The sequence below is a fragment of the Hemicordylus capensis genome, chromosome 3 (assembly GCF_027244095.1).
Source record: "Hemicordylus capensis ecotype Gifberg chromosome 3, rHemCap1.1.pri, whole genome shotgun sequence".
NCBI lineage: Eukaryota > Metazoa > Chordata > Lepidosauria > Squamata > Cordylidae > Hemicordylus > Hemicordylus capensis.
In genome coordinates, this window is record NC_069659.1 from 215,111,045 (window position 1) to 215,134,625 (window position 23,581).

At 43.0% G+C, this 23,581-nt stretch overlaps 1 protein-coding gene across 5 annotated transcripts in view; it reads left to right on the forward strand.

The window, feature by feature from the left end:
• SH2D4B (SH2 domain containing 4B) overlaps nucleotides 1–23,581 on the forward strand; it is a 312,315-nt gene that overhangs the window by 222,668 nt on the left and 66,066 nt on the right. For all 5 annotated transcript variants that reach the window (XM_053309720.1, XM_053309718.1, XM_053309717.1 and 2 more), the window contains one exon: nucleotides 1,050–1,177. In XM_053309720.1, coding sequence (XP_053165695.1) covers nucleotides 1,050–1,177 — 128 coding nt within the window. The remainder of the gene's footprint in view (nucleotides 1–1,049; nucleotides 1,178–23,581) is intronic.

Consider the following 23,581-nt stretch of genomic DNA (forward strand, 5'->3'; position numbering starts at 1 on the left):
TTCCATATTATTTAGGAGAGCAGTGTGTAATAGTCTCTCTCTCTCTCTCTCTCTCTCTCTCAGAGGAGATGAAACTTCACATGTTATTTCAATGTGTTATTTCATTGAAATATAGGTAAAACTAAAATTATGGCTAAGTTATTCAAAACTAATGAACACCTAGCTGGAGCAGGGAGAACTAGAAATGTAAACCAAGTACAAACTTTTGAGTGGATTAGTTGTTTTCTAACTAATTGCAAAACTTTACATATTGCAAATCTTTATGAACAGTAAAATTCTTTCCTTTGCATAAGGATGAATACAGCTGACAGTTTACTATGTGGTAACTTACCATGTAAGTACTTGGTGAGCTAATATTGGTAATATTCTACCTACGGAGATGCAGATCTAATCAACCAGCTGCTTCTTTGGATTTCTGATCAGATGCAGATGTGTTGCATGGTTTTACACATTCTTAGCAGAATATTAGGTGACTAACTTTCCATATCTTTCAGTGCAGACCATGGTAAATTACTATTTGGTAAACAATAATCTATGTTGATGTTAAAATAAATGACAGTTCAGTAAATGTGAGCTACCACTCCTTGCTAGAATAAAATCCAGCCTTACCAAGCACTGTGTTTTCTAAAGCGTTTTCTAAACCAACCAGGCACGCATCTTGGGGAGGCCATTTTTGGTGACACCCACAACGTAACTATAATGTTTTTGCCAACCATTAAGAAAATAATAACCAGACATACAAAATTTCTGAAAAGAGATACTATAAATATCTTTGACTCAGAGGGTTTGCTGACCCTTATTTACCTCATGTTTAGATTTAGTACTCAGTTTCTGCTTTATTTTGTCTCAAAGGTTGGAGGACAAGTTCTGCTGAAGGTAGGAAATAGCTCTTACTCATTCATTAGCTCAACTCAATCATTGCTTGTTTGACTTGTTAAAAAAGACGGGGAGAGTCCTTTCTTATTTTGTAACCTTGGTACAAGTGTTTTTCCTTGCATAGCAACCTCTGCATGGCTTTAACCCCAAATTATTATTTTATTTTAATACAGCAAAGCTTGGGAACGGCCTCTAAGGCCTTTCTCCAAAGAAGTCATAATTCAGTGGTTCAAAGAAGAGCAGCTGCCCCGGCGTGCTGGATTTGAAAGGAATACGAATACTGTTGCTCCTTGGTTTCATGGTAAAGCTGATCTTTATTGGCATGTGTGAAGTGCTTTTTCATGGAGCTCTTGGGGAGGCGGGTGTGATGGGTTTCTCAAGAGGTTTGTTTTTCTCCTGAAGGGAATTGGAACAGATGAAATGTGCTCAGCCTAAACTCCCAAATCAGAACTGTCTTTCTATGAGATGAAATAATATGATAAGTGTGTCATCAAGGTTTTAGATATTTGGGGTTGCAGAGTGATGGCTAAGGCCTGGATCTCATTGAGGTGGTAAACCTGTTTCTGGACTTTGTCAGCTCAGATTGTGGACCCCCATGATGGAATATTCATTCTCTCTCTTTGTCTCTCTCTCTCTCTATATATATATACTAGTGAATTTAAGCCCGTTAAATTAACGGGCGCTAGTAGACCGCTATTGCGGCTCGCTCTTTGGGGCTGGCTGTTCCCTTCTCTCTCCTGCCCCACTCTCTCTCCCTCCCTTCTGCCCCACACTCTTGCCTCTCTTCCCCTCCCACCCCTCTCTCTCACCCTCCCCTCCCTCTCAGCATCCTGCTTCAGTCCGGTGATCAGGAAAGTCCCGCTGCCCGGTTCCCTCCCACATTGTCATTACGCCCGTTGCCTTCATGGGCGCAAGAAGAGTGCCGCCGCCGCAGGCGGGTGGCTGGGCCCGAGAGTGCCGCCGGCGCCGCGGGCGGCTGGGTGGCTGGGTCGAGAGTGCCGCCGTCGCTGTGGGCGGCTGGGCGGAGAGTTCCGCCTCAAAGAGTGCCGCCGCCGCGGGCGGGCAGGCAGGCAGGCAGGCAGGCGGGTGGGCAGGCGGGTGGCTGGGTGGCCGGGCCCGAGAGTGCCGCCGGCACTGCGGGCCGCTGGGTGGCCGGGCGGAGAGTGCCGCCATCGCTGTGGGTGGCCGGGCGGAGAGTTCCGCTGCCGCCGCCAAGAGTGCCACCCGCTGCTGCCGCCTCTGCCCTCCCCGCAGTCCCTCAGTTCCCGTGGCCGCCGCTTCCGGCCTTCCTGTGGCCGGGCCAGCCATCCAGCCAACATGGCCGCCTGGTGCCTGTGGCCGTATCTTCCTCGGACGTTCTGGGCATGCGCTCCGTGCATGCCCAGAACGGCTGAGGAAGACACGGGCGCAGAGACACAGGTGCACACCCAGGGCTTTTATTATAGAGGATAGACAGATAGTCTCTTCACAAATAAATCTAGCGTGTTGTGGGGGGGGGCAGGGAAGACTCCTTCTCCCTGACTGTGGAAAGAATTTTTTAAAAAGTCATTTTGCTAGCAACACTCATGACTCCACCTTACCTGCAATCTGTAATGACACTGCTCAGCCACAGGTTTACCATCCCAGGAAGTGTGAGCTGAGAACCAACAAATCTTCAGATTTCTATCTCATGCCCACCATGAACTTACTAGGTAGCATTAGGCAAATGCATTTGTATCACATTTTCAGGCTCTTGCCTTTTATGATGAAGTGGATGATGACGTTAATAATAATCATAGCCTATCTTATAGGTTGTTGTACTGTTTAGATAATGGATGTGAAGCACTTAGATTACTCAGAGAATGCTACACAAAGGCCCAGAAATTTGTACACTGATTGCTTCATTGCTTTTGTTTTGCCCTAGTATTGCAGTTCATACAACTGAAGTGTATTACTTCAGTTAAGACAAGGATTCTTATTGTATCCAAGATAAGAAATCTTGGAGTTTTTAATGTATCTGTTGCCCTCAATATCATTTGATGGAGGAGGATGTCATCTCAATGTTGTCTTACTGCATTAATTCTAATGAAAATTGTTATCACAAGCAAACCATCCAGCCATTATGTAGAGAAATCTACTACCTATCCCTATACAGAAAGTCAACATTTTTGGAATAGGAAAAATATATTTTAATCAGAAATATTTTCAGAATGCTATTAATATTGACTGACTCCAGACTGACTCACTCATGAGTAGCCCCAAGTTAGTTATGACTAATTTATCCCTTTAGTTTTAGTGGGATTACTCATGAGAAATTTAGTCTGGCTGCCTCCAATTCTAAAAATGCATCCTCATATGTTTAGTTTTATTTAGAATTGCACCAAATATTCACCAATGTTGGTTTTCAGGTAGAAACCATTTCAACGCAGCAAAAATTTCTCCTCAAAATAATTAGATTGTACCAACATTCACATTTCCCCCCCACAGCCCCTTTTAGTGCTGTTTTATCTCTTGGCTGCTGCTACTGCTTTGATGTTATTTATAGATGTCTCTGCTCCTCCTTTCCCGGGTTAGTCACATGAGTAACCCCACTCATTCAGGATCAGACATTAAGCAGGATGATGTCTCACCTATATGTAGCCAATCAAATCTGGCTGTGCAATGGTGTCACTGATGGCAAGTAAGAATTATTGGGCAGTGAGAGCAATATAAATATATGAACAAATGTCTTCACAAAGAGTGCTACAGAATGGCTAAAAAGAGAGGATTTGGGGGGCAGGGCAAAAATTGGTGGGTAACTTTAGCTCAGACTTAGTTTTCTTCCATTTGTGAATGTGCATTCTGCATAAGGGCAGGGTTACTTATATCCCAGTGAAACATGGGCAGAAAGTATTGGCAGCAAGTCCTGGGTGAAGTTCCCTCATTCATGAAACCACTGGGTGGTCCCCTGCGTGAAGAGATTTGTGAAGCACTTGATTTAAAGCAGAGACTGCTTCTGCTGATCATCCTGCTCTAAGTAGCACTTGAGATGTTCAGCTTCTATCGATTGCTTACTGTTTCTTGCTCTGACTAAGCAAAGCACAAGAAATTCCTTCATACAAGACCTGAAACCAGCTCCCAGTGGGTCCTGGCTCAAATTAAACCTTTCAGCACTGAATTCATGTTGAGGACGTTTGTGGACGTTTGTAGTAGAATCGTGCTTTTAGAACCTCTGTCTAATTTTTTTCTGTGGAAGAGAAAGGTTTCAGTATGCATAACAATACCGTAACAGTTAAGTCTCTAAGGTTTTGGTGTATTATAAATTCAAAGGTAAATTCAGGTCGCATTCACATGTAGCGGGAAACCACAGGTCCACTAGACCCACGGTTTCCCTCCCCTACCACTACAGGAGGAGTGCTTTGCAGACATTCAAAACTGCAGTCTCTGAGAATTTGCTGCATGGGTAGGGAAACTGTTTGTGTGTGCTTCCTTCTGGCATAAAGGACAGCCCCAACAGCCAATCACAGCCAGAATGAGGGAGGAGCTTCCTCCCTCAACTCTGGTTACAACTCGCTATAACTCACATTCTGCCTTCGGACGTAATGCTGCTGAACACAAACCTCAGGTAGGAGCAGCGAAACTCACTATAACCTGAGGGTTCCAATTGGAGTTTGGGAAGGGAATTCTTGGGTCACTTTTCTGACGGAACTGTGTTTGCATTAATTCGGACATACAAGAAATTCAACTTCAGGCTCCTTCATCTACAGTTTCCTGTTACGTGCAAATGTGGCCTCAGTTACAAACTCATCACTTCCATGTACAAGGCTGATAATGGATATTGAATAAATAATTAAATATTTATTTATAGAAATCAAACAAACAAACAAACAGTGTGCCAGAAAATAATTGTGCAAAACAGGAAACATCCCAAAATTAAGAAACTCCATGATCCAAATTACCTTAGTGAGGAAGTTCAACCAGCAACTGAATGGTACCCTGACATTTGTTTGAGGCTGATCATGCAGCTCCATCTGACTACAGATCATTCTGAGCCAGTCATGTGCTCTTGCATTCAGCTATAGCTATGGATGATAATGAGGATCACAAAGATTGCACTCATGATGCTTCCAATACTTGTTTTATTGCAGAATGAGCACCCTGCCCCTAAATATCTGCAACTTCTGTGCAATTAGTTATAAGATGTTTTTGAGTTTATTTCCAGCATCTCTTCTATAATTTACAGAAGAATGGCCTGGCTTGGAAAAGTCGCTGATGCCTCAAGGGCAGCACATGTGTTCATGTCATGTAAATAGGGCAACCTTTACAAAAACAAATGACTATTGGGAAATAGTACACTAGGGTATTATGTGCTAGTCCCTTCCAGGCTATTTGGAAACAAGAACAACAAAAATAAAGTCCTGAACAACAACAACATTTTATAATTAATGCCTGCAACCTTGGAGAAGCCACTGCCAGTCTGAGTAAACAATAATGAGCTAGATGGACCAGTGGTCAGACTTGGTATATGGTGGTTTCCTATATTCCAGACATATGTTCCTAATGTTACATCCTTTCCAAGGAATCTTGGTAAGTTGTTCTCCCTACCCCCCAAAAAACTTGTCTCTTGGGTCTGGACTCCTGTCCTGTATGTCTTTATTCAGTGGATGGATTTTCTTGTTCTGAGTTGTGGTGGGAGTGGGGGATGATTCCCACTGATCTAATCTTCCTGCCCGAGCCAAACACCCTAGTTGGCAGGTAGTTGAGTACATCCATGAGGAAGCTGTGGACCATCAGTTGTGATGCTGGGGGATGGATGGTTCCCTCTTTGCCACAGATTTGATTCTCCTGGCATTTGTTTATTTATTAATTATGTATTACATTTATATACCGCCTCATCCAAATGGCTCTGGGTGGTGCACAACAACAAAAACAAAACCCACAAATCAATCCTTTTAAAAACAATCATTACAGAATAATTTAAAAACAACATAAAACTATTAACAATGAAAACATTTTAAACAATTAAAAAAACCCTGGAAGTCCAGTCCAAACAGGTTTTAAGAGCTCTCCTGAAAGCCAACGATGAACTCAAACTATGGATTTCTGCCGGGAGTGCATTCCACAGCCCAGGAGCAGCTAGAGAGAAGGCCTGCCTTTGAGTTGCCACCAGACATACCAGTGGTAACTGGAGATGGACCTCCTCTCCAGGAGGAGGAGAGGAAAGGGAACATTGAGGGTTGCCTAAACTGCTTTCCATCACACCCACACTACAATTCCCAAGTGGCCATGTAAAGATGTGGATGTTGAGCAAATTAGAACCTAGAAAAAAGGAGATGAAGTTTCTGAGTGGTAGAAAGCTGAATCACAATGTATGTTCTAATTGTGAGATGAAATTAAAACTAATGATACTGCCTTCATTTCAGTTATGGTTATTTAAACTGCTTGAGAACAGAGTAAAATATCTCAAGTTTTCTAAACAAGAGATATTTTGTGGAAAACAGGGAAAAGGGATTCATCCAAAGTATCTAGAAATGAGGGAATATTTGAATCAAATATCACTAATCACCAACACTTCTTTTAAAAGACCAAAACAAAAATTAAAAAATAAGCATTTAATTGCAGTTTAGTAGTTCAGCTGGATGTTCCCAGAAAGCATTTGTAAAGATCTGTGTTCTTCACAGTGGTCTTATTCAGACAGCACATCCCTCAGCCTGCCTAATCACTCAGTGGGCAGTTCAGATTAAGCCCCTGCAATTAGGTGGTAGCAGGACAGCGCACTGGTGGCAGAGGAGAAGACTTCCACCTAGTTGCAGGGTCTTAATCTGATATAGCTGGTTGGAGTATCATCTGAACTGGCCCAATAAGGTTCAGCGGGGGCAGATTGGTGGAGAACTCAAACTCAATGATTTCTTGTCATCTGAAATGAAGTCAGTCATTATACACAGTAGATATTGAGAATAAAATAACAGTATTGAAATGATAAAATTTATACCAAGGGAGCTGTCTTTCTAAATTTAAGTTGTTTGCTAGAGTTATCCCACTGGGGAGGGGAGTGTGGCAGGGAGGAAGGCAGGGTTTCACCTTCCTTCCCTCCAGACAATCTTTTGCCGACTCTTTGGTGCTCTGACAGGAGCCCAGACAATCCATGCTGCTCCATGCAGCACAGATCAATGGAGACCAGGACTTGTTCTCCCAGCCTCCACATTAGGGGTCTGCATGGAACTGCTACAGGCAGCTTGGTTCGAGTTTGAACTGAACTTGAACTGAACTACCCAGTCCAAGAGCCAGTTCGTTTGAACTGGCTGGTATTTCAGTTCTGCTCTACAACTGGTCAAACCGATTCTTTATGTTTGCAAAGTGTAATCTGTACTGTATTCACCTTTACAAGCAAAGTGTGAACCTTATAGGATTAAAAAGGGTGGACAGGTAGTCACCTTAATCAACATGATGGCAGTGGTGGCTCCTTGGCGGCAGGGCAGAGGTGGTGGTGGTGGTCCAGCAGTGGCGGCTCCCCTAGGCCCTGCTAACACTTCCTCCTCATTGTGGGCCAGCAGAGGCCCAGTTTCAGGCCCCACTGGCCTGCACTGAGTGCTGGCGGGGCCTAGGGGAGTTACCATAATTGCCGGTCCACCACTGAGGAGCTGCTGCCATGGTGGAGCTTAAGGTGACCTCCCACCTGCCCCACACACTCCCTTTCCAATGAGTTTGCAAGCATGAAGAACCAGTCAGACTGGGCTGAACTGGTTCGATATGGCAACCAGTTTGGGTTGCCATATTCAAGATCTCCAAATTGGGGTGCTCTAATTTGCATATTATGCAAAAGAGCTTGTAAATAATTTGCATGTTATGCAGATTATTTAAATTAATGGATGTACTGTCCAGTTGACTTGTATTTGCTCTGGGTATCTACCAACAATAGTTGGGGAGGATCTCTTTACCTGACCATTTACCTGAGCATTAAACACTTTATGTCTCAGCACTTTCTAATATACAGATTCAGTTGTTAACCATTTGTGTAGTGCTGTCATGGATTCCTCAGCAATTGCAGACTACCACCCCATTCCATTTTCCACTACCTGTATATGCTGTTTGTTGGTGAATAAATATTCTTACTAGCCAACCCCACACAGACCATCTGTGCGCTCTTTGGGGCCGGCAGTTACCTTTCCCCCCCACCTTCTGCCCCAGTCTCCGCTTCCAGGTCCAGCAGTGTCTCTTCCCCACTGCCACTTCTGCCCCTGCACTTTCTCCCCCCCCCCGGGCTTTGCATTCATGGGTGGGCCGGGCCGGCCACCCCCTCTGGCCTCCACAACCAGGCCCGCCACCACATCTGTGCGCTCTTTGGGGTTGGCTGTTCCCCCTTCCCTCCTGCCCTACTCTCTTGCCCCCCTCCCCCTCCCTCCTGCCCAAATCTCTCTTTCCTCCTTCCCCTCCCTCCTGCTCTACTCTCTCACCCTCCTTCTCCCCTCCTGCCCCACCCTCTCTTGCCCTCCCTCCCCCTCCTGCCATCCCTCCCTCTTCTTCCTGCCATCCCTCCCCCTCTCTCCTGCTCCACTCTCTCTTGCCCTCCCCCCTCCCTCCCCCCCACCCACACTGAACATTTTACCTCACCCCACTCTCACCTCAAAGAGCGCACAGATGCTCAGTGCGGGTCAGCTAGTTTTTTATTTATTAGGTGGGTGGTTTTTTGGTTGTCAGACTGGCTACTATTGTCCTTCATAGTCCAGTGTTTTGCTTTCCATCCCCTCCACCTTTTGCCCCAGTGTCTTGCTTTCCATCCCACCCTCCTCTTGCCCCATTGTTTTGCCTTCCATCCCCCCACGTCTTGCCCCAGTGTTTTTTAATTATTATTTTTTTGGTGGGCAGGTAAGCTGCTGTGGAATCACACAGTACTTTCCTCCCTCCCTCTTGCCCCATTGTTTCACCTTCCCCCCTCCCTCTGGTTTTTTATTTATTCATGGGGGGGGGCAGGTCAGCTGCTTTAGATTTACACAGTACTTGAGTATTGTGTGAGGCTACTGTTGCCCCCCCTTTTTTACTCAGTACTTTTAAGGGGGTCGGGGGAGTCTGGTGATTGTTTCTCCTCACAGTCTGGCTCTCCTTAGCTTTGTCCCCACCCCAGCACTTCACTCCCCCCCCCACCTTCCCCTTCCCTACCATGGTCATTTTTGCTCAGCAATCTGTTCATCAGGTCCCTCAGTCTCCATCTCTACTGTGGCAGATACGGTGGACAGCCAACTGTTGGTTAACTGTTCCCTTTAGTCACGTGCCTGTCAACCGGGTCACGTGTCTCCCTACTGGCTCTCTCTCCCGACCCTCTTTGCACATGGCCACTAAGCGGCCTTACCCCCTGTGCTCTTCCCATGTGCTGCTGTTCCTTGGCCTGGCCCGGGCACCCTTTCCTTGCTGTGGCCCTAGCTGAGGGGTCCAGCAGCTTGGCTCCAGCGCCCCTGGCTGCCGGGTCCATTTGTTGTGGCCTCTCCTCGGGCCGGTAAGTGCCGCTGTCTAGCCTCGGCAGCTGGGTGCACTGCCACCACCAGGCCTCCATGGCCGGGCATGCTGCTGCCACCTGGGCTCCGCTGGGCGTGTCACTGCCACCTCACTTTCTTGGCCGTGTGGGCACACCACTGCCACTTGCCTCCACAGCCGACCAATCCTCCTGGGTGCACCTCCTCCATGGCTGGGCCCGCCGCCTTGCCTCCGTGGCCGCCCAGTGGCCAATTCTCCTGGGTGCACCAGCCAATCAGGTGCCTCCGCTGCCCAGCCAATCAGCTGGGCGGCCGGGACGCACATTTGAAGGCACACCCAGGAGAAATAGATAGATAGATAGATAGATAGATAGATAGATAGATAGATAGATGAACTTGAAGATACCAGATAAGATTGGTGAAGATACCAAATTAAATCTCATGCTGAGGAGCAGTGCTGAGTGCATTTTCATCACCACTGAATTCTGTGATTGACCCTACAAAACTGGCACTAGGGATTATGAGTTTCATGCTTAAGCCTGGGCACAGTCACCATTTACATTGTGAGATAAGTCCTTAAAATGTAACACCAAAATGACTATAGACTGGCAAAGAGCTGGAGGCAAGGATAATTCAGGGTGGCTTAAAGCAAAATTAAACAAGTTGTTCTAGTGAGAACTAATCAGTCTACTTTCCTTTCACTGTCTCTACAACTGAACTAAATGTGGTTCAAATCAAGGTCCACAAGTTAGACCTCTTGCACCTCAAATGTTAATGTGTCCACCATCTTGAATTGGGGTGGATGACAGCATTACAAACTATACCATTGAGGTGTCCCTGTATTTCATTCACTACAACTGTACCAAATTTGGTTCAAATTGGTTAGACAGTCCTCAAGTTAGTGCACTTGAACCTCAAAGGTTTACACATCCACCATCTTGGATCGGGGTGGATGACATCACCACAAACTACACCATTGGGGCATCCCTATGTGTCCATACAGTTGTAGCAAATTTGGTTCAAATTGGTTAAGCAGTTCACAAGTTAGCCAACTTGCACCTTAAAAGTTTATGTGTCCACCATCTTGAATTGGGTTGGATGACATCATCATAAACTACTCCATTGAGGTGTCCCTGTGTGGCATTCACTGTAACTGTACCCAAAATGGGTTAGGTGGTTCACAAATTAGCCTGCTTGCACCTCAGGTGGCCACCATTTTGAATTGGAGTGGATGACACCATCACACACCACGCCATTAAGGCATACCTGTATAGCTGTAGCAAATTTGGTTCAAATTGGTTAAGCGGTTCACAAGTTAGGCCACTTGCACCTCAAAAGTTTACGCATCTGCCATCTTGAATCAGTGTGGATGATATCATCACAAACTATGCCATTGAGGTGTCCCTACAACTGTATCCGATTTGGTTCAAATTGGTCCAGGCATTGCGATGTTGATGCGGGGGACACACAGACACACAGAGAGAATGCCGGGTGATCTCATAAGCCTACTGAAAAGTAGGCTAAAAACACGTAAAATAAAACAATATCTATAGAAAATAAATGAAGATCACACAAAGTTTGAGATATTAACAGCAGCAATAGAACAAACAAACAAATACACTGAGCTTTTCAGTTAAATCTGCAATCCCATACACACTTACTTGAGAGAAAATCTGATTGAAACCAATAGTACTTCCAAGTAGGCATACATAGAATGGATTGCACTATAAAGCCAAAAGCCTTAAACATTACAATACACATGTAGGCAGTGATTTACATCAAAATCAAGCTATCCTTTCAACTGCCCCATAGAGGTTGCCTGCTGATAAAAAAACAAAGGCAACATTCCTCAGGGGATTCGGTCAATCATTTTATTTACGGCCATAAGCCAAACAACTCCAGGGATTACTTATTGTGAACCTCTCCAAGCCAGCCTCCTGTACTTTACCTGCCTTACTCAAAGTCCAGTGATTGAGCAGAATAGTGACCGCACATTTTGCTCCATAACTCCACTTCTACAAGGGTAGAGAAGCTTTTATAAAAAATGAAAGCTGGGAATCCGGACAAGCTAATTGTCTAACTGAGCGCTGGGGACTTGATTAAAATCCAGGCACTACCCAGAAATCCGGGAGATATGGCAACCTTAGGCCTTGTTTGGCTCAACCTTGGACTGGCCCCTACTTTTTGGAGGGCTGGGCCATTTTGAGGTCGAACCAGTTTTGAACCTTACTCCACATATCCCAGGCACCATGTATCCCACACAAACCTTCACATATCCCACACACAGCCCCAGCACTGGGGTTAGGGCTCATGCCCTAAATCTTGGCTAAAGGCTGGGATAAAAAGCTGGGTCAGGTGGATGGGAGTGCTGTGATCCACACAGATCCTGGCACTTCACATACGCAGCCTAACTCAGGCTGGGCATGTGTGATTTTAACAGCAATAAATCTATGAACGACCCAAGGTTGATGGCCAGCATACATCTAGAACTAGTGCCTCTGTAGCTGTACAATTATTCCAGTAATAGCTGAATGTTTGTTGGTGTACAAGTCTATCTGGAGATGATTATGGGCATCTTCAAGGTTGGTCAGTCAGTCCAGTAGTACAATGAAAGCTGATTGCCTTATCAACTCTAATTCACCTCCCTTGGAAAGGCATGGGAGTGGTTTTTGTTCCCTCCTCTGTTCTTACAATAATTTGATCCTTCATGCAGCATGTCACCCCACTTTAGGTTTTAATAATTGTTTAAGTCCGTCCGGTCCTTTGAAGACCTTGTGATTGTTGTTTTAGAGCCACTGTAGTTAAGAAGTGTCTACGCCAAGACATTATTAGTAAACAGAGTAAATGTTTTAGAGCCACAGCCTTTTGGAGGAAGAAAGTAGAGCATCCAAGTAAGGTAATGTGAGCTGGGGCATGTGGCAAGGAGAAAGGAAGCAAAAAAGGCCAGTGCTGCTATTGCTTTGAAACCGGAGAGTCATGGGGCTGAATAATTCATGCTGATGGTCTAATTGTTAATGTGAAAACCGGCTTTGCTAATCCTCCACAATACACTGTACATCTTAGCTTTGTGTATAACTGGGAATCAAGTGCTTATATTTTAAGGCTGTAGATGATGGATGGAAAAAAATTGCTTTATTGGGCAGTTGTAACTGATTCAAAGGGGGGGGGAATGTGATCGCACAGGGTGTTGGCACAGATGTGGAGAGAGACTTGCCTTCTGAAGAATGATGAAGGCTTTAACAAGGAGGGCTTGCATGTTGGGCCCAAGTTGCCCAGGGAATGAAAGTTTTCAGTATTAATGTAAAATTTGAATTTAATCTTAAGTAAGACAACAAACTCCCATTTAAGCCTTGCCAGTATATGATGGAAGCATGATAATTCACTGCCTCCATTTCATGACATTTGCTTTATTATAAAAAGGTTACTTACTATTCCTCTGCAATTTAGATTGTGAGCCTTTTGGGGACAGGGATCCATCTTATTTATTTATTATTTCTCTGTGTAAACCATTCTTAGCCATTTTTGGAAATGCGGTATAGAAATAGAATTTATTATTATTATTATTATTATTATTATTATTATTATTATTATTTTGCGACAATATCTATAATAACCAACAGTATTGATGATAAAATCCAGCCATCCCAGGTCCTTGGGAAGAACTCGATGTCTGGATAAAACAAACCAGTCAATAACACCTGTCTGACTGTGTAAACAAGAAATAATAATAATAATAGCGATTTCTGTGGCCCCTATGGTGTTGAGGTGCTTTTCAAGGTCTTTTGGAATTGCACCTGGGGCACCAATTACTACTGGGATTATTTTGGTCTTCTGCCACAGTCTTTCAATTTCAGTTTGTAGATCTTTGTATTTTATTTTTTCTGTTTCTGTTTCTTCTATTCTGGTACCTGGTATTGCTATGTCAATTTCTTTGATTTGTTTTTCTTTCTTCTTGACTACAGTTATATCTGGTGTATTGTGTGGCAAATGTTTGTCTGTTTGTAGTCGAAAGTCCCATAATATTTTTACATCTTCATTTTCTCCCACCAATTTTTGGCTGCAGGTAGCCTGTATTTTTTGCAGATGTTCCAGTGTATCATTGATGCTACCTTGTCATGCCTTTGTTTGTAGTCAGTCTGTGCGATCTTTTTACAACAGCTGATTACGTGGTCTACTGTTTCATCTGCTTCTTTACAGAGGTGGCATTTGCTATTTGTTGTTGATTTTTCTACTTTTGCTCTTATTGCATTTGTTTTTAATGCCTGTCCTTGTGCAGCCATTATTAAACCCTCTGTTTCTTTCTTCAATTTACTTGTCTTGAGCCACTGCCAGGTTTTGGTGATGTTTGATTTTCCGGTTATATCATACAAGTATTGATGATGTTTTTCCATTTTTCAGCTCAGTTCTTTACTTGTTCTTTCTTGTAGGCCTGCTTTGTTTCATTGGTGTTTAATAATTTCTCATGGTCGACCATTTGAAGTGCATCTTCTTCACTGTCCTTTATATATTCTTCAAGGCCTCTTTTCTCCTCCTCTACTGTTTGATGGACTTGCAGCATTCTTCTTCCACCTGAGCTGCAAGCGAGGTAAACAACTTTACTGGGAACAGCCTACGTTTTGCAACGATACCTATAATAACAACAATATTGATAAAATCCTGGCATCCCAGGTCCTTAGGAAGGACTCAATGTCTGGATAAAACAAAACTGTAAATAACACCTGTTTGACTGTGCAAACAAGAAATGATGATGATGATGATGATGATGATGATGATGATGTTGGGTCATTTAATAGATGAGCTTAAGTATATCTTTTCCAGCATCCACAAAGTAATATTTTCTTAGATTAATTTTATATTCTGTACTAAAGCCATTGAAGAGTTATTTTGAAATAAATTTAAATGGGTTAGCAGATGGGTGTCTGATACTTAATCCATTAGTTTGGCATCCGTCCGTATGGAACATGTTTACATGGATTTGGACCCAAACACAATGTTTGTGTAGAATTCAAAGAATCAGACATGGCATTATGGTACAGTTTTGACCCTACAGATGACGCTTTTTCAAATAGCCTTTTTACTGACCCATCTCCTTGATACACAAAATACTGAGACTACAGTCATTAGTGATTCAGCCTCTAGGTGGAAGCCACAGAAGATGTCAGTCTGAAAACTTCTCTGGAATTATGATATTTTGGGGGATTGACAAGGCAAAATATATGGGGTCTCTGTGGGGTTGTTTGCTTGCACTCAGCAATCATATGAGGGGAGAGCACGTGATTAGACAAAAATATGTAGAGCGATCAGACTGGAAAATGTTGTCACTTAGGAAGCAGTGGGAGGTGATACTTAATCTACTGACATTACAATGGAGAGATAACAGATTAGAAAATAAAGCAGACTCCCTTTTGTAGATTTCTATTAGCTATTCTATGTGCATCCGCACACACACACACACACCACACACCATGAATTCATTTTTGTAGTCCAGAGGGATCAGGTAAGAAAATGTAAGCCTATGGTAAATGTAAATAAGAATGCTTCCTTTCTCTCACAGGATTGAGAGAGACAGCATAATTGCCACCCTTTCCATGATGATTTGCAGTTTCACCTATAGTAAAAGGTCATATAAAGTGAGTCATCCCAAGTCACAGTGGGCCACAGCGGGCAACGGGCAACCAATCCCAGACAAGAGACCAAGAGCCAGCCAGATGGCTGCTCTTTCAGCCATGTAGGGGTTAGCAGTCCTGCTGCACCATCTTCCACCATGGTCAATGGCCAAGCAGCACTGGCCACTGCTGCACCAGTGACCATAGAATGACCACAGGCCACCCCCCCATTGGTCCATCACTGATTTTCAAGCTCTAGTGAGGAGGGTGCCCACCTGCACCTTTGGGACTGGGCAACAGCATGCCACCCCTTCTGTGGGAGCTCCATCCACCTCTGGACAGGCTGATGGTCCAGTGGCAACAACCACAGTGACCTCCTTGCTCCACTAGTAGGAGGGTTGTGTCTTTTTAATGTTCCCTGCTTGCATCACTGTTGGCTGGCAGAATGGAGTTGAAAGAAGAGGATGGCAGGGGTGGGGCTGGTTCTCTAGTAGTTTGATTGATGATTGTAGTTTAGAATCGGCAGGAAAACATGGTTATGGTGCCATCTGAAGTCAGACATAATGACTTGGCCGCCAAACCTCAGGTCTCAGCGACGAACCTTTGTGCAAACTGAAGATTTGAACTGGAGTTTGCTGAGGCAAACTGGAGGCCACTTTTGCTGCAAAACTCTGGTTTTCTGTGTTTGGACATACTGGAGTCCCAATCTCTAACACGTTTAACTCTGGTCTGGCATTACGTATGAACTGGGACACACTTAGTTCTTTTTCTGTCAGGACTTTAAGTTTTATTTCTTCATTCGATTACAATTTCCGGTGGTAACCTTTTGACCTTAGTTTGTAATTGACTAACAGACGGGGTGGGGGCTTTATTTTCTCCCAGTCAGCCATTTAAAAAAATACAACATAAGCACCACTAAACACAAAATGGAGAGCCCCTGGTGGCGCAGTGGTAAAACTGCCGCCCTGTAACCAGAAGGTTACAAGTTCGATCCTGACCAGGGGCTCAAGGTTGACTCAGCCTTCCATCCTTCCGAGGTCGGTAAAATGAGTACCCAGAATGTTGGGGGGCAATATGCTAAATCATTGTAAACCGCTTAGAGAGCTCTGGCTATAGAGCGGTATATAAATGTAAGTGCTATTAAGTTCAACCGTTCACAATAAGTTACTGAGAGGTCCAGTAGAATAACAGGGTCACACTTGCCCTGTCTTTCTCTCACTATAGTCTATCGACCAGAGCAACAAAGGCAGTGCTGAAACCACACAAGTTATGCAAGTGATGGAAGAGATGAACTCAATTCTTAGCTATGAGAAGATGGCTTGAACAGGGCCTCAAGTCTTGTGATGCTCTATAACCTTGCCTTGTCTTGCCCATCAGCTTTCCTTCATTCCAGCATAACATTGCCTAATTATCACTTCCTTATTGCTAAAAAGACAAACTCTGTTTTCAGCAGCCATTAAATAAAATCAATATGTAAATACATCAGAAGCAACTAGACAAATATTAAGTTAACTTTGTTAATTAGAAAGTTCTCACTTTAGCTGAAGCAATTTAGAAGAGACGGGAACACCAGTTCAAATTCCCTGGAGCTCTTTAATCTTTAATTGAAAAGTAGTTTCCAGAGAAATTTTTTATTTCTAATTTGTTTGCCTTTAATGTGAGAGAAAAGATACGTCTCTGTGAACTGTAAAATTTTCACCATGGGATGGATTTTTGGACCAGTATCAAACTCACAGCACCTGATCCAGAACAGATTTAAAATAATCAAAGATCACAATGCATGCAATATATTTGAGTACTGCAATATGATTGAAAGTATTTCAAAGAATAGATGGAGTTCTCAATTTCCCTCATGGAAAGGCTTCTGCACATATTACATTTTAGGTGTGCACCTAAGACATTTCAAGCCTACATCTAAACAAGTAAAGCGTGGATGCATGCATCATACAGGTAAAATCATAATTTGATTAGGCTGGGTGCTGCATCTTACTGCTGAGTATACACTTTGTGACAACCCTGAGTTTCCAGTCATGTAACGTGTCAAACGGACCAAAGGCTTTCCTTCTTAGGGTGGCCTTAAGAGAATTAATTATGATATTCTGGTTTTAATATCCATTTACTCCTCTTTTACTAGTTAAGTACAGATTGTATTATCCAATGCATTTTAAAATATATTTCAGTAATGCTATTCAGTATGGATAATTGGTATTACAGTACAGTATAGTGGATGCTCTTTTGAAATATTGTAAGCCACAAATAATTTTTAGTTATTTTAGTCCCCACCCCCAGCTGGGCACCATAAAAAATTAATAACCTAATTTAAACAACTATTTCCCCCCTCAATGGCGTTGCCAGAATTTAATGATTCAGATTAAGTGGTTTGCAGGTTTGAAATCAGTGCTTTGAATTAGTATTGTGGTCAGAATCAGTACAGGTTGGACAAAAGGAGGCCAGTTTAGAGTCTGAAGCTTTGCTGACATTTTTTCCTTCCTGTCAGACTGGGCTAGTAGTCTGGTGGCAAGGTGCTGATTGAGGAGGGAAGCAGGCAGGCAGTCCAAAAGGCGGGCAGTAGGGCAGGAAAGTGGGGACAGGCAATCTGAGAGTAGCTCAGTTTGAGCAATGAATTTTGTAGACTGAAGGACCCTGAAGGGGTCCTTCAACTTAAAAATAATCCCAGTAGTAATTGGCGCCCTAGGTGCAATTCCAAAAGACCCTGAAGAGCACCTCAACACCATAGGGGCTGCAGAAATCACCACCAGCCAATTACAAAAAGCAGCTTTACTGGGAACAGCCTATATTCTGCGACCATATCTATAATAACAACAAGAACAATACTGATAATAAAATTCATCCATCCCAGGTCCTTGGGAAGGACTCAATGTCTGGATAAAACAAACCAGTCATTAACACCTGTCTGACTGTGTAAACAAGAAATAATAATACTACATCTGTATAAACAACAACAACAACAATTAGAAGCCTCAGAAGCTGAAATTGAGGGAAAAGGTAGCCAGGGCAGGGGTGGTGGTGGTGATGTTACAACGTGTGTGCCCACAGCCTACTCTCAGAAGAACTCTGGATTCCAAAGGCAATTTTAAGGGTCAAAACCAAGTCAACAAAAGCTCTTAAAGGGAGTTTTGGGGATGAGAAAAGAACAAGGGTAGGCTAATTGCTAAGTGAAGGGTTGTGGGTGCTGAGTAGGTGAGACCATACTAGCTGGTGGGGAAATGATGAGCCAGTCAATCAGGGGCAAACTTGATTTGAGAGATTCTGTATGAAGAAATACTGTATGGACTTCTGTTGTCTTCGGTGATTGGATGCCTAGCCTGGCAACCTCTAATTAAAATTCAAAGTTTGGAAACAAGGATTGCTTCTCACCATTCCAAGACTGCCTCTTCCAGCACTGACATGTGCCTATGTGAGGGTCTCACCTGTACAAAATGGATCCTCTGATTCAACAAAGAGGATGCTTTGGCCACAGTAGAGCTATATATGCAGTAGGCAACATCCATACTAAGGAAGCACTAATGCACTGATGGTATCCACATGTGTCAAGGGAGAGTTGGTTTGTGTTGATCCCCCTTTCTCTCTAAAGTGGACAGTGGGCCCTCCCAAAAATGTACTTGAATCCTCAGGGATCTATTTTCAGGGGTCACAGTCTACTTAAAAGTGAAGAAGAGAGTGATTAAAATTACCCTTTCTCCAAAGTGCATGTTGTCCATTCGCTACACCAATGCTTCTTTAATCTGGATGCCACCAAGTAAAAACATGGGGAAGGTCCTGGGTTCATATTTTTATGGTATGATTTACATATTTATGATGAAGATATAGATGTCACCCCTAGGGAGAGCTATCTTCAACTCAAGATAAATTCTTGGTGCCTAACTTAGTCCAGCCTTCATGCTGTAAACCAGGGGTGCACAACTCAGATGCCTTGGTGTGCCAGAATAAACTATGACTTGGTGTGCAGGGGCCAAGGTTAATTTTAGCACATTAATTGTTACATTTAACTTAATTATTAAAGGCAGAGGGTTGGAGTCAGAGGTAGGAGTGAGAGGAAAGAGGGAAGGTGTTAGTAGTGCATGTGTGTGATGTGCGCCCGCCCATCCATGACATGTGTGTGCCCGTCCACGACATGCACACGTGTGCTGGGCACTTCTGGCCACTTCCAGTCAGGGGATCAATGGGGTGGCAGGGAGGTATGCTTCTGCCCTGCTGGACTATTTTTACACAGAGTGCTGGAGCGGGATGTGCAGGGGGGATGGGGTGGGTAAGTGTACCTTCCCCCATCCTTAAAACTATTCCCCCCCAACTTTGAACAGGTGGAACCGCATGCCCATTGTGCACATTGCTAGCCCCCGGGTCTTTATTGTGCAGTCCTGATCTAGGCTCACCTGTTATATTCCTGACTATCAGGCCAAGACCCTAGCTCCCATGACTTCAACAAGAATTTGGGAAGATCATCTCATAATTTTGACATTAATTGCATGTTACTTTTTAAAAGATAAAAGGAGAAACTCCCCCCCTCCTCGCTGAAGCCCTTTACTTGCAAAGGGGAATCCTTGCCGGATTTCCCTTTACATGGCCCTCGAGCTGGCTCACAAGTGGGGGGGGGTTTGGCTTGGCACACCAAGCCTCCCCCCCACATTCAGCTCAAGGGATGAGCCCCCCCCATCCAGCTCATTCCAAACAGAACATTCCAAACGGAACATTCCGAATGGAACATTCCAAATGGAACATTCCGAATGGAACATTCACAACGGAACATTCCAAACCATACATTCCGAATGGAAAATTCTGAACTGAACATTCCAGACGGAACATAGCAAACCGAACATTCCGGACAGAACATTCCAAACCAAACATTCTGGACGGAACATTCCAAACCGAACATTCCGGATGGAACATTCCAAATCGAACATTCCATACTGAACATTCCAAACCGAACATTCCGGATGGAACATTCCAGAACGAACCTTCTGGTTGGAACATTCCGGATTGAACATTCCAAATCGACTATTACGGATGGTACATTCCAAACTGAACATTCTGGACAGAACATTCCAAACCCAATATTCCAAATGGAACATTCCAAACTGAACATTCCAAACCGAACATTCCATACAGAACATTCCAAATGGAACATTCCGGATGGAACGTTCCAAACCGTACATTCCGAACAAAACATTCCGGATGGAACATTCCCATCGGAATATTTGAAACCCAATATTCCAAATGGAATATTTCAAACCCAACATTGCAAATGGAACATTGCAAATGGAACATTGCAAATGAAACATTCCAAATGGAACATTTCAAACCCAACATTCCAAATGGAAAATTCCGAAAGGGACATTCCAAACCGAACATTCCATATTGAATATTCCAAACCGAACATTTCAGATCATTCTGAATGTAACATCCAAACCGAACATTCCAAACGCGACAATTCAAATCCAACATTCCAAAATGAACATTCCATATGGAACATTCCAACCCGAAAATTCCAAACCGAATATTCCGGACGGAACATTCCTAACCGAACATTCCGGATGGAAGATTGCAAACCGAACATTCCAAACTGAACATTCCATATAGATCATTCCAAACCGAACAATCCAAACTGAACATTCCAAACTGAACATTCCGGACGGAACATTCCAAACCGAATATTCCGGATGGAAGATTGCAAACCGAACATTCCAAACGGAACAATTCAAAACCAACATATCAAATGGAACATTCCGAACATTCCAAACGGAACATTCCCAACGGAATATTTGAAACCCAATATTCAAAATGGAATATTTCAAACCCAACACTTGAAATGGAACATTCCGCATGGGACATTCCAAATGGAACATTCGAAACCCAACATTCCGAAAGGAACATCCCAAATGGATCATACCGAATGGAATATTTTGGATGGAACATTCCGGATGGAACATTCCAAATCGAACATTCCATACTGAACATTCCAAACCGAACATTCCGGATGGAACATTCCAGAACGAACCTTCTGGTTGGAACATTCCGGATTGAACATTCCAAATCGACTATTACGGATGGTACATTCCAAACTGAACATTCTGGACGGAACATTCCAAACCCAATATTCCAAATGGAACATTCCAAACTGAACATTCCAAACCGAACATTCCATACACAACATTCCAAATGGAACATTCCGGATGGAACGTTCCAAACCGTACATTCCGAACAAAACATTCCGGATGGAACATTCCCATCGGAATATTTGAAACCCAATATTCCAAATGGAATATTTCAAACCCAACATTGCAAATGGAACATTGCAAATGGAACATTGCAAATGAAACATTCCAAATGGAACATTTCAAACCCAACATTCCAAATGGAAAATTCCGAAAGGGACATTCCAAACCGAACATTCCATATTGAATATTCCAAACCGAACATTTCAGATCATTCTGAATGTAACATCCAAACCGAACATTCCAAACGCGACAATTCAAATCCAACATTCCAAAATGAACATTCCATATGGAACATTCCAACCCGAAAATTCCGGACGGAACATTCCTAACCGAACATTCCGGATGGAAGATTGCAAACCGAACATTCCAAACTGAACATTCCATATAGATCATTCCAAACCGAACAATCCAAACTGAACATTCCAAACTGAACATTCCGGACGGAACATTCCAAACCGAATATTCCGGATGGAAGATTGCAAACCGAACATTCCAAACGGAACAATTCAAAACCAACATATCAAATGGAACATTCCGAACATTCCAAACGGAACATTCCCAACGGAATATTTGAAACCCAATATTCAAAATGGAATATTTCAAACCCAACACTTGAAATGGAACATTCCGCATGGGACATTCCAAATGGAACATTCGAAACCCAACATTCCGAAAGGAACATCCCAAATGGATCATACCGAATGGAATATTTTGGATGGAACATTCCGATTGGAACATTCCAAACTGAACATTTGAATCTGAAAATTCCATACTGAATATTCCAAACTGAACATTCTGGATGGATCATTCCAAACCGAACATTCTGAATGTAACATTCCAAACAGAACATTTCAAACCCAACATTCCAAATGGAACATTCTGAAAGGAACGTTCCAAAAGGAACATTCCGAATGGAACATTCCGAACGGAACATTCCAAACCGAACATTCCGGACAGAACATTCCAAACCGAATATTCCCGATGGAAGATTGCAAACCGAACATTCCTAACGGAACAATTCAAAACCAACATTCCAAATGGAATATTCCAAGTATTCTGGATGGAACATTCCCAACGGAATATTTCAAACCCAATATTCCAAATGGAATATTTCAAACCCAATATTCCAAATGGAATATTTCAAACCCAACACTCCAAACGGAACATTCCAAATGGAACATTCCAAAAGGAACATTCCAAAAGGAGCATTCCAAACGGAACATTCCAAACGGAACATTTCAAACCGAATATTCCATACTGAATATTCCTAAACGAACATTACGAATGGAACACTTGAAACCGAACATTCCGAATGGAACATTCCAAACCGAAAATTCCAAACCGAACATTCCATATGGAACATTCCAAATGGAAAACTCCGAATGGAACATTCCAAACGGAACGTTCCAAACAGAACATTCTGCATGGAACATTCCAAATGGAACATTCTGAACGGAACATTCCGAATCGAACATTGCAAATGGAACTTTACAAACCATACATTCCGAATGGAACATTCCAAACGGAAGTCAAGTCAAGTTTTATTTACGGTCCTAGACCAAACAATCCATGCATGCAAACAGCAGAACAATTTATAGAAAACTCTATAGGTTCTCATTATACATATTAAAAGCAATATAACAAAATTTGGCTACGGAGTTAACATTTAAAACATTTTCATCAGAAAGTAAGAATTTAACAAGTTGCTCAGCAGATCGATCTGTCTGTTTACAGACCAGAGGTAAAATTAAGTGCTCCCTTCCGAATGGAACTTTACAAACCATACATTCCGAATGGAACATTCCAAACGGAACTTTTGGAATGGAACATTCCAAAATGAACATTCAAAACCGAACATTTCAAAAGGAACATTCCAAATGGATCATACCGAATGGAACATTCCGGACGGAACATTCTTATTGGAACATTCCAAACTGAACATTCGAAACTGAAAATTCCATACTGAATATTCCAAACCGAAAATTCTGGACGGAACATTCCAAACCGAATATTATGGATGGAACATTCCGAATGGAACATTCCGAGCAGAACATTCCAAACCGAACATTCCAGACGGAACATTCCAAACTGAATATTCAGGATGGAAGATTGCAAACCGAACATACCAAACAGAACAATTCAAAACCAACATTCCAAATAGAACATTCTGAACATTCCGGACGGAACATTCCTAACGGAATATTTCAAACCTAATATTCCAAATTGAATATTTCTAACCCAACATTCCAAATGGAACATTCCAAATGGAACATTATAACCCGAACATTCCAAAACATACATTCCATATGGAACGTTCCGAATTGAATAATCCAAACTGAATAATCCTAACTGAACATTCAAATGGAACATTCCGAATGGAACATTCCGAATGGAACATTCCGAACATTCAGGACGGAACATTCCCAACGGAATATTT